This window comes from Notamacropus eugenii, chromosome 2 (genome assembly GCF_028372415.1).
Source record: "Notamacropus eugenii isolate mMacEug1 chromosome 2, mMacEug1.pri_v2, whole genome shotgun sequence".
Taxonomy (NCBI): domain Eukaryota; kingdom Metazoa; phylum Chordata; class Mammalia; order Diprotodontia; family Macropodidae; genus Notamacropus; species Notamacropus eugenii.
In genome coordinates, this window is record NC_092873.1 from 87,056,854 (window position 1) to 87,069,195 (window position 12,342).

Here is a 12,342-nt window from a genome sequence, read left to right on the forward strand (position 1 = left end):
TTCACCATAGGATTTCATAACGCTGCTGTTTCTTAGTTCTTCCCCTAACATCTGTCTGACATCTTCTCCTCAGTCTCCTCAGGCCACCCTGACTAATCACTGATATTCTCCCAAAGATGTATCCTGGACACTCTTCTCTTCACTATCTCACTTGATGATCACATGAGCTCCACTAGGTTAAATTATCATCTCTGTGCAGATAATTTTCAGTGCTAACCTCCAGTCTCACATCTCAAATTCCCTTTTGGACATCTTCAACTAAATGTCCTGTAGACATCGTCAATTTAATATGTCCAAAATTGTTTGCTTAAATATGTTTTATTATCTTCCTCTCCCTCTCTTCCTCTTTAAAGGAAGGTAAATTTTGATGGCCAGAAACTGCCCAGTTAACTTTGGACTTACTAGCTAGAGTACTTCCTTCCTTCATTTCTTTTTTTCTTTCTTTCTTTCCTTCTCTTTTCTGAAATACTGAATCTTAAGCCCATTTCTCTCTGGAGTTCATTGATTGGACTGCCATATGTTCCTTCCCAAGTACCAATCAATGGCTATATTTGGACCCTCGTGCTTCAGAGTGAATGTCAGTAGTAACCATTTTTCTTCTGACCAACACCCTGAGGGGCTTCCCCTACCAGTCTGGTTATTTATTTATTTTTTAATTAACGGCGCCATTCCTTCACTCACTTCTTTTTTTTTTTTAATTTCTTTCTTTATTTTTAGTTTTCAACATTCATTTCCACAAAATTTTGAGTTCCAAATTTTCTCCCCATCTCTCCCCTCTCCATAATACTTTGCATTTTGATTACCCCTTCCTTCAGTATGACCTCCCTTCTATCATATCCCTCCCTTCTTTATCCCCATCTTCTCTCTTTTCTTGTAGGACAAGATAGATTTCCATACCCATTACTTGTTTTTCTTATTTCCCAGTTATATGTAAAAACAATTCTCAATATTCGTTCCTAAAACTTTGAGTTCCAACTTCTCTACCTTCCTCCCTCCTCACCCATCCCACTGAGAAGGCAAGCAATTCAATATAGGCTACGTATATGTAGCTTTGCAAAAGAGTTCCGTAATAGTCATGTTGTGTAAGACTAATTATATTTCCCTCCCCCCATTTATTCTATTCTCTCTTTTGATCTTGTCCCTCCTCAAAAGCGTTTACTTCTAATTACTCTCTCCTCCCATTTGCCCTCCCTTCTATCATCACTTCACTTGTCCCCTTCTCCCCTACTTTCCTGTAGTGTAAGATAGATTGTCATACCAAATTGAGTGAGCATGTTATTCCCTCCGTAAGTCAAATGTGAAGAGAGTAAGCTTCAGTTTTTCCCTCTCACCTCCTCCCTTTCCTCCTTCATTAAAAAAGCTTTTTCTTGCCTCTTTTATGAGAGACAATTTGCCCCATATCATTTGTCCCTTTCTCCTCCCAACATATTCCTGTCTCATCTCTTACTGAAAAAGCTTTATCCTAAAAGGGCCAGGGTCTTCCATAGAAAAGTTGAACATCTGCAGTCATCCTGATGAATATTTGGCTACTGGACGCAGAAGAACATGTGTCTGCTGATCTTGCACAGCCCAATCTTCCTGAAATCAAAGTCAACTCTAATTCATGTCATCATTTCCCTGATATCATGATTCTCTTTGAAAAGGAAGGACAAACACAAAACCAACCTGTCCTGACCTGTGACCTCATATCTCCAATTCCCGATTGGAAATCTTGAATTAGATGTCCTGTAGTCATTTGTAATTTAATATGTCCAAAATGGAGTTTATTATTTCTCCATAAACATTCTCATCTTTTTACGTTCCCTGTTACTGTGGAGGTCACTACCATCCTCCCAGAGTCACCTAGTCCTAAGTATCATCCTCAGGTTTTCACTTTCTTTTGCCCTGTAATGTGTTATCAGTTGCCAAGTCCTGAAGATGCTGCTTTTGTGACATCTGTCCTCCACACCCCCTTCTTTTTTTTTTTTTTTTTGCTAAGATTGTTGTGGGCCCCCAATACTTGATGCCTGGACCATTGCAAGAGACTTCTGGTTGGTCACTCTGTCTCAAGTCTCCATTCCAGTCCATCTTCCACTCAGCTCTTACACTTATCTTCCTAAAGCACAAGTCTGACCATGCTATCTCCCAAACCCCAAACAATACCTTGAGTGGCTTCACACCTCAAGGATCAAATATCAAATTCTCTGTCATTCAAAGCTCTTCATATCCCAGCTGTCCCCTAGCTTTCTAGACTTTTAATACTTTACTTCCCTCCACATACTTTGTAATGCAGTGACATTAATCTCTGGTGTTCTTGGTACAAGACACTCTACCTTTTCACTGGGTATTTTCAATGGTTTTCCCTATACCTGTATTTCCATCCCTCCTCATCTCTATCTCTTGCCTTCCCTGGCTTCATTCAGGTCCCAGATGAAGTCCTACTGCCTACACAGAAACCTCTTATTACCCACCTCCTTAATGCTCGTGCTGTCCCTCTATTGATTATCTTCAATTTATCTTTTTTAATTAACATTTTATTTTTCCCAATTAAATGTTAATTTTTTTAAACTCATATTTTTTATGATTTTGACATAAAAATTCTCTCCCACCCTCTCTGTCTTCCCTCATCATTCAGAAGGCAAGCAATTTGATAAAGGTTATACATATGCACTTATACAAGATACATTTCTATGTTAATCATTATTGTGAAAGAAAACCCACAAACCCCCTCCCCCCCAATAAAGTAAAATAACATTATTCTTTCATATGCCTTCAGATTACACCTGTTCTTTCTCTGGACATGAACAGTGCTTTTTACCATAGGTACTTCAGAACTATCTTAAATTTTTATATTGTTGGGAATAGGCAAGGCATTCACAGTTGATCACTATACAGTATTATTGTTACTGTATATAGCATTCTCCTGGTTCTACTCACTTCACTTAGCATCAGTTCATGTAATTCTTTCTAAGTTTTTCTGAAAGCATTCTGCTCATCATTTCTTACAGTAAAATAGTTAGCATTTGCTAACCATCATATACCACAACTTGTTCAGTCATTCCCCAATTGGTGGGTATTGCTTCAATTTCCAATACTTTGCAACCACAAAAATAGCTGTTAAAAATATTTTTGTGTAAATGGGTCCTTTTTTCTTTGATTTCTTTCACATACAGATTCAGTAGTGTTATTGCTGGATGAAAGGGTATGCACGGTTTATTAAGCCTTTGGGCATAGTTCCATATCGCTCTCCAGAATGCTTGGATCAGTTCCCAACTCCCACAGTACATTAGTGCTCCAAATTTCTCACCTTTCCTCCAACATCTATCATTTTTCTTTTCTATCATATAAGCCAATCTGACAGGTATGAGGTGGTACCTCAGAGTGCTTTTAATTTGCATTTCTATGATCAATAGTGATTTACAGAATATCTTCATATAAGTATAGGCAGTTTTGATTTCTTCATCTGAAAACTCTCTGTTGCTATCCTTTGATCATTTATCAGTTAGGAAAGAAGTTGTATTATTAGAATTTTGACCAATTTTCTATATATTTGAGAAACTTTATCAGAGAAACTTGTTATACACTTTTTCCTGTTTTCTGCCTTGCTTCTAGTATTGACTGCATTGTTTTTGCTTGTGGAAAAAAATTTAAAATTTAATATAATTAAATTTGTCCATTTTATATCCCGGAATGCTCTCTATTACATATTACATAATGTAATTACATCCTATAATGCTCTCTATATCTTGGTTAGTAATAAATTCTTCCCTTCTCTAAAGATGACAGAGAAATTATTCCGTGCTTCCCTAATTTGCTTATGAAATTAACCTTTACGTCTAAATAGTATATGTCTTTTGACCTTATTTTGCTATGTAGTGGACTATACTTAGTTTCTGTCCAACTGCTTTTAAGTTTTTCCAGCAGCTTTGTCAAAAATAGTAATTTCTTGTTTCAAAAGTCTGCATGTTAGTGTTTTTCTCACACACAAAATTACTATGATCACCTATTACTATGTAGGTTTTATTTGATTTATTCCACTGATCCATCACTCTTTTTATTAACCAGTACCAGATTGTTTTGATGTTTCCTACTTCGCCATACAGCTTGAGATCTAGTATGGCTAGATCACCTCCTTTCACAATTTTTTCACATGAATTTCCTTTTTATTTTTGACCTTTTTTTCTTCCAGATGAATTTTATCACTTTATGTAGCTTTAAAAATATTTTTGGTAGATTGATTGGTATGGTACTGTATAAGTAAACTAGTCTAGGCATAATTGTCACTTTATTTTATTGACTCATCCTACCCATGAACAAGTAATTTTTTCCCAATTGTTTAAATCTGACTTTATTTGCGTGGTATGTGTTTTGTAACTATGTTCATACAGTTGTTGGGTTTGTCTTGGCAGGTGGACTCCCAAGTATTTGATATTATCTGCCATTATTTTAAATGAGCTTTCTACTTCCATCTTTTGCTGCTGGACTTTGTTGGTAATATACAGAAATACTGATGATTTATGTGGATTTATTTTGTATCCTGTATCTTTGCTAAAGTTTTAACTATTTCAACTATAATTTTTAGTTGACTCTGTAGGATTCTCCAAGTATATAAAGACATCATCTGTAATGAGTGATGATTGTGTTTCCTCGTTGCCTCTTTTATTCCTTCAATTTCTTTTCTTGCTTTTTGCTATAGCTAGCATTTCTGTTACAACGTAAAATAATACTGTGTTAAGAATGGCCATACTTGTTTCATTCTTGATTTCATTGGGAAGGCTTCTAAGTTATCCCCATTACAGATAATACTATTGGTTTTAGATAAATGTCACATCATTTTTAGGAAATCTTTATTTATTCATGTGATTTTTAAAGTTTTTAAGAAGAATGAGTGTTGCACTTTGTCCAAATGTTTTTGCATCTATTCAGATAATCATAAGATTTTTGTTTTGTTATTTATATAGTCAATCATTGTCATGTTTTTCTGAATGTTAAAAGAACCCTAAATTCTTGGTATAAATCCCACATGCTTGTAGTGTATTAATAACTTTATGACATAGTTCTGTAATCTCCTTGCTGGTATTTTATTTAAAAATGTTTTCATCAATATTCACTAGGGAAATTGATCTATCCTTTTCTTTCACTGTTTTCACTCTTCCTGGTTTATGTAAGAGGGTCATACTTGTGTCACAATAGGCATTAGTTTGAATTCCTTTTTGCTCATTTTCCCACACAGTTTAGACAGCATTGTAATTAATTGCTGTTTGGCAGAATTCACTTGTGAATCCATCTGGTTCTGGGGAGTTTTTTTTTGTTTTTGTTTTTTTTTTTTTTTGGAGAGGGGAAGGTAAGGCAATTGAGGTTAAGTGACTTGCCCAAGGTCACACACCTAGGAAGTGTGTCAAGTGTTTGAGACTGGATGGTCTCAAACCATGAGGACTTAAAACAAGGGGACTTAAAATTTTTTTTTAGTCTTTTATTTTCTCCCATTTACATGGAAAAACAGTTTTAACATTTGCTTCTTAAAACTTATAGGATTATTTAGATATTCTATACATACTGTGTTAATCTGGGAAATTCATATCATTATAAAATTCAAATATTTCGCTTAGATTGTCTGATGTATTGGCAGAGTATTGGGCAAAATAGCTCCTAAGTTGCTTTAATTTTCTTTCCATTGGTGAAGAATTCGACTTTTTCATTTTTTATATTTGTGATTTGGTTTTCTTCTTTCTTTTTTTAAAAACAATCAAATTTACCAAAGATAAATTATTTTTATTTCCCCTACCCCCAAAAATAGGTCCTATATTTATTTCTTTAATCTTTTTCTTAGCTTCAATGTCATTCATCTCTCTTTCGATTTTCATGATTTTATATTGTGGATTTTAATTTGTTTTCTTTATAGTGTTTTTAATTTGTATGTTCACTTCATTGCTTTTTTCTTTCCCTGCTTGTTGATGTAAACCTTTAGAGATATAAAATTTCCCCAAAGTACTGCTTTGACTGCATCCTTTAACTTTTAGTATGTTGTCTCATTGTCATTCTCGTTAATAAAAACCACTGTTTTTTATAATTTTTTCTTTGACACTCTCATGCTTTTGGATTAGATCATTTAGTTTCCAGTTAATTTTTAATGAATGCTTCCATATTCCTTTATTGAATGCAATATTTATTTCATTAAGATTTGAAAAGGATTTCTTTATATGTTTCTGCTTTTCTGCGTTTGGTTCTGAGGTTTTATGCCCTAATACATGGTTGCTTACTCTGTAGATGTCATGTACTGCTGAGAAACAGGTCTATTATATTTTAGTTTTTTAACATCCTATTCAAATTTTTAACTTCTCTCTTGCTTGCATTTTCGTTAGATTTACCTAATACTGAGAGGGGAAAGCTGATGTCCCCCAGTGGTATAGTTTCATTTGTCTATTTCTTCCCATAATTCGTTTAACTTTTCCTTGAAAAATTTGGATTCTATACAGTTTGGTGCATATATATTTATTAGTGATATGACTTGATTATCTATAGAAGCTTGTAACAAAATATAGTTTCCTTGCTTTTCTCATTTAATTAGATCTATTTTTCCTTTTGTTTTGCCTGAGATATGATTGCTACCTCTGTTTTTAAATTTTTTTTTATTTCATTTGAAACATAATAGATTCTGGTCTAGTCTTTTACCTTTACTCAGCATATATGTGTCTGCTTCAAGTGTATTTTGTGTCAATAACATATTGTAGGATTCTGGTTTTTAACTCACTGTGCTCTCTTCTTTTTTATAGGGGTTTGTTCACTTATCAATGTTTAACTCTATGTCAAAGTTTGTCTCTGCCCCCATGGTGCAGAGGACACTATCTGAAACAGCACTGCTCACTTGACCTGTGTTCTGCTCTGTGAGTGACCATAATTGCAGTTCCTGTCCGGGAATTCCCACTAAGGTTCCACTTTGCTTTGGCTAGGATCTCAAATGTGTACATGCTCCTCCTTGCCCTAGGACTGTGACTTTGGAATTGAGTATGAGCAATGCAGCAGAGTTCTGCACTCAGTGCCAGCAAAGAGTCTCTTGCAATCTCCTTGTCACCAATTGTCCAATACTCTTATCCTCTGTAGACTGAGAGCTCTGGAAGATACTGTCATGAATACAGTTGCCACCAAGGTCTGCTGTGGGCTACTTCTGGGTCTGGTTTGCTACATCTGCCTTGTTCAAGGACCTTGGGCCTCACTTTCATGTGTGGCATACCCTGGATTTCCCTCTTGACCTTGAGAGAGAACTTTTCTCTCATCTTTTTAATTTGTCTTGGGCTGGAATGTTGTTTCACCCACTGCTTTTATTGGTCTTGCTGCTCCAGAATTTATTTTGAGGAATCATTTTAAAGTTGTTTTGAAAGGAATTTGGGAGAGGTTAGGTGAGTCTTTTCCTTTCCTCCATCATCTTGAATCTGCCACATCAAAGGTGTCAAATTTGTCTTCTGTATAGCTTGTTTGTGCAAAATCAGTAATCATTTTTGAAGCTACTGCTATGTGCCAGGCACTGTACTAAGCCCTGGTGATATCAAGAAAGGCAAGAAAGCAATCCTTGCCTTCAAGGATTTCAAATTCTATTGGGGGAGATAAGATGAAAAGAACTTTGTGCTAAGATGATATATGTAAGGAGGAAATTGACTGTCCAACCTCTAGTCACTGCACAGGTATCTCAGCTCCTCCATGTCCATACCTGAGGCTCTCAAAGCTTCCTGATTTCCCAGTTGGGAGGGTAACAAGAGATTTTGCTTCCTTTCTAGATACAGACAACGTTCGCCTCAGGGGAGGAGAGACCCCATGCTCTGGTCGAGTGGAGATCTGGCGCAATGGCACCTGGGGGACTGTATGTAGTTACTTGTGGAAACAAAGAGATGCTAATGTGGTTTGTAAGCAACTGGGCTGTGGCTCTGCTGTGGCTGCTGTTGGAGGGGTTGTGTTTGGCCCAGCAAATGGGATCATCTGGAAAAATCACGCAGTATGTGAAGGGAATGAGTTTTCTTTTTTGGATTGCCCTACCATACCCTGGGGGCAGAAGTACTGCACTCATGAGGTGGATGTTGGTGTCATATGCTCAGGTGAGTGTGAAGGACATAAAATGCAGGTGGGAACTCTCAGAATAGATAATGATCTGGAAGATATGGAGATAGAGATTGTATTTAAATGGAACTTTCACAAATCTGTCCTATGGTACCAAGGGAAGCTGTAATCTTCTCCTGGCATCATAAAATTTAGAACTGAAAGTAAAACTAATTGTAATGATCCCAACGTCTTTACCTTAAAAAGGAGGAAATGGAAGCCCATTGAGGTTATCTGATTGCCATAAGGTCACACAAACTAACAAGAATCATTTTTTGGGAAATTTTTGAACACAGATGCTGTGACTCAGAAGTAAAATATCTGTTCTGTCCTCCTGAGCTTTCTCCAGGCAAGTTTTGTAGAGTCAGTATGTAGGAGATTTGGACACCTCTCAGATCTGCTTTAATAGAATATATAGGGCAGATCTCCTGTCCCTTTTCAGGAGCCCTCCATGATGTACAAATTCCTGGTCAGACTAGTGTCTGGAGGTTTTTCTGTCTGACCCACTCTCCTGATCCAAGATGGAAAAAAAAATGTGTAATCCTCACTTTTTCTTGTATTTTCTCTATCAGAATATTGGCTGTCATATTTTGTATATCTGCCTGGGAGAGTTTTTCAGGGGCTACTCTGCTTGCTGATTCGTGTTGTTCCATGAACTTGACTCTACCTTCTGAGTTGTACAGTTTTGTACTAAGGAATGATAATATTTAATATCATTTTTGGACTTTTAATAAGGCCCAAAGCGTGAACTAACCAATCTGACTCCTTTGGTGTGCTCCAACAATGCCCTTTCCTGTGTCAGCAACTTCAAAGACCTGTTTATGATATGATGCATACAACCAGTGTGGTGGAATATATTTTTATCTTAATACTCAGAGACAGAGGGAAGAGACATCCTGGGATCTTACTCTCCAACTGACTCTACTTTGTCAATGGTCTTATCTCAGCTGTGTTACAGCCTATTCAACTAAGGGAAATCCTTTCTCAGGGTATAGTTAAAACACATGGGGACCATAAATCTGAGGGACACACAGGTCTGGGAATTGTTCTACAACACGTTTAAGCCTGCTCACCCTTGTACCAGGCAGTCAGAGGTTTCCTTCTGACTCCATCATCAAGTAACTACTAGCTTTAAGGGAATAAGTAATACATACATACATGCATACACACACACACACACACACACATATATATACAGATACACACACATGTAAATAAATTAATGTGTATACATACATATACATACATACATATACACATATATTTATGAATTTGCCTATTTCATCTCTTACGCAAATATTTTCAGGTCGACAGGGATAAAGGTAGACAGAGAGAGAATCTCCATTTGAATGTAAACAAACCCAGCAAATGGGAGTGTGCCAGTTGTGAGTAACAATCATAAGGCTAACTGCAGAAGTTGGAAGAGATCACTTGGAGCTAGTGTTTCATTCACTGTTATCAATCATTTCCTCTAGTTATTTCTAACTTCATGTTGCTACTATTCCTTTAGGTGAAAGGACTTAATACAACTGACCTGCCTCAACTACATTCTCAGTGAGGCTGGTGACCTGCACAGCCTTCCCTCACTCAAAAAAAAAGTGTCAAGTACAAGTCATGTCATCATTTCTCTGATGGCATGGTCTTCTTTGGCAATGAAGGATGAATACACACCTTCTCAGTGTATCACAGAGAGATCAGTCTTGGGGCTCCTGCTCTAAGTACATTATTTTCTGATTATAAAGAAAACAGAAGATTTTCTGATCCCTACTAAAGATTTTTTTCTGGCCACCAACAACATCTGTCCTTATCATAGTCCACCACCAAAGCCACGAAGTTTCTGCTCATAATCATATCCACAAAAATCTTTGTAGCAAATGTAACAGAGTCAAGTGTCAAAGTATTGTAGGCTTGTTTCAGACTCACACACTGAAGATAATAGTTTGTACAGAGTAGGACTATCAGATCACAAAATAGATTCAATTGCAGAAGTGATTACTTCTTTTCCAAGTCAGAAGAAATGTCACCTATTTTCCTCTTTTTTTCTCTCACTCTCCATCTCTTTTTGTCTGTTTCCCCATTCTCCTTCTCCTTCCCTTTCTCTCTGTGTCTGTCCATGTCTCTCTCTGTATTTCCCTGTATCTCTGTTGCTGTCTCTCTCTGTCTTTCTCTGTCTCTGTCCCTCTCTTTGTTTCTCTCTGACTCCGTTTCTGTCGCTCTGACAGAATTATGATGCCCTAGCCGCACAATTCACAAATCTACAAAAGCTTATTAAACTTCAATGTGCTTGCGGTTGTATTTCAAACAAGTACTTTTCTCATCTTTCTCCCTGATTTCTTACAGTGATGATGGGCCCTCATGATTAAAGGAGGGTGTGTATGTTCAAATATCTTTATTTCTTAGCACCTGAGTTCTAATTCTTAAACATTCCAGAAGTAGTGGGAAATAAATTATGGGAAAATACGGAAACTATACTTGAAATATACGGTGCAGAAATATAGAAACAACCTTGGACATTTTATAAATCTTTTCATGAATACCCCAAGACAATTGACACATAGGATAATTCAGCATGTTTTATCTGAATAAAAGGAAGAAAAAAGGAACACAGTCCTAGAAAATTGAAAATAAATCCAATTTAGAGTAATCAGGTTCTTGGGGCAGAAGAGATGGTTACTTCTCTAATGCTGAGATCTCGTATGGGTCTATTTGTCCTCCTTGACTGAGAGGCATCTATCTCCTCTGCTGTTTCCACATGTCTCTCCCCTGTCTAAAAGAGAAGCAAGATTGTATTTCTTTACATATGTGAGACATAGTCTCCCCAAGAGTACCAGGAATTAAACACATTCAGTTTTATTTCAGGTTTAATCAGAGTCAAAGTGCTTCCAAGGTCTTAATTGTTCTGTGCTCAGTTAAGGAAAGCTCTTCAACTTCTTCTCCCTTGCGCATATGCAAAACAGAATCTCACATAATTAATTGTGTCTCTTTCTTCCTCAGAGAAATTTTGGCATTCAGGGCCACTCACTGTTGTTCTTTCTTGTCTTTGCAGGATTTGTGAAGCTGGTTGCAGGAGATGGGCCTTGTAATGGGAGGGTAGAAGTCAATTCTGGAACACAACAGAGCACAGTCTGTGATTGGAATTTCACTCTCTCTACTGCCAAAGTCATCTGTGCTGAGTTAGAATGTGGGACTGCAGTGTCCATCATGAAAAGAGCTCACTTTGGACAAGGCAATGGAACTATCTGGGATAAAGAATTCCAGTGTAATGGAAGTGAACCATTTCTGACACAGTGCCCCACAGTACCACTTCCACAAGGAAAATGCAGTCACAGCATGGATGTTGGAGTCATTTGTTCAAGTAAAACATACACAATATATTTTTCCTGCTCACACATTGTACTTGACACTGAGATTAGAAAGTTGGATTGACTTTTCTAAAGCCCTGTCTTCTTCTCCCCAGGGTACACTGATTTTCGTCTGATGGATGGAAGGTCCAATTGTGAAGGGAGAGTGGAGATCCAAGTTTTGGGGAGCTGGAGAACTCTCTGTGACTCTCACTGGGACCTGGCAGATGCCAATGTTCTCTGCCATCAGCTCCACTGTGGTGTTGCCATGAAGCCTCCAGAAGATGCACATTTTGGCAAAGGAAGTGTCCAGATCATAGGAGATACATTTTATTGCACAGGGATTGAGTCTCTTTTATGGAATTGTTCTGTGACTATTCTGGGGACTTCTACATGTTCCAAAGGAAAAGTTGCCTCTGTGGTCTGCTCAGGTTAGTGAAGGGAAATTTATAATTTGTATTCCAAGCATATCTCTAGGTGATGGATCAGTGAAAGAACTGATATGTGCAGGAAGGAAAAGGATGGAAGTGTCTACACATATCACTAATAAGGTGACCCTTTTCATTATCGAGAGGAGTGCCATGGCATCTTTTTTTCTGATGGCAAATATGAAGAATCCTAACCACATTGTTTTGAATTATGTATGAATTTGTACATATTTACTTTATATATGTTCTTCATTTATGAATTTTCTTTGAGAATTCCCAGGCAGCGAAGATGTATTGTGATCCATCAAGAACTTTAGAGAAAAGTAGACATAACTTTTGTTAATCTGTAGTACTAATAGTGAAACGGAATGTAGTAGCTCTGGACATTGGTAGGAAGGACTAAAAATAAACAAACTTAGACAGGAAGGACCAGCAAATATCTAAATTCATATGATATGTTTTTACCCAGAGCAAGATGGTAAGATCATGCAGTAAGGACAGACTAG

General features: G+C 37.0%; 1 protein-coding gene across 1 annotated transcript in view; it reads left to right on the forward strand.

Moving 5' to 3' along the window:
• LOC140522739 (antigen WC1.1-like) overlaps positions 1–12,342 on the forward strand; it is an 88,769-nt gene that overhangs the window by 49,816 nt on the left and 26,611 nt on the right. The window contains exons 16-17 of the mRNA XM_072638037.1: positions 11,114–11,422; positions 11,525–11,839. Of these exons, the coding sequence (XP_072494138.1) occupies positions 11,114–11,422; positions 11,525–11,839 (624 nt within the window). The remainder of the gene's footprint in view (positions 1–11,113; positions 11,423–11,524; positions 11,840–12,342) is intronic.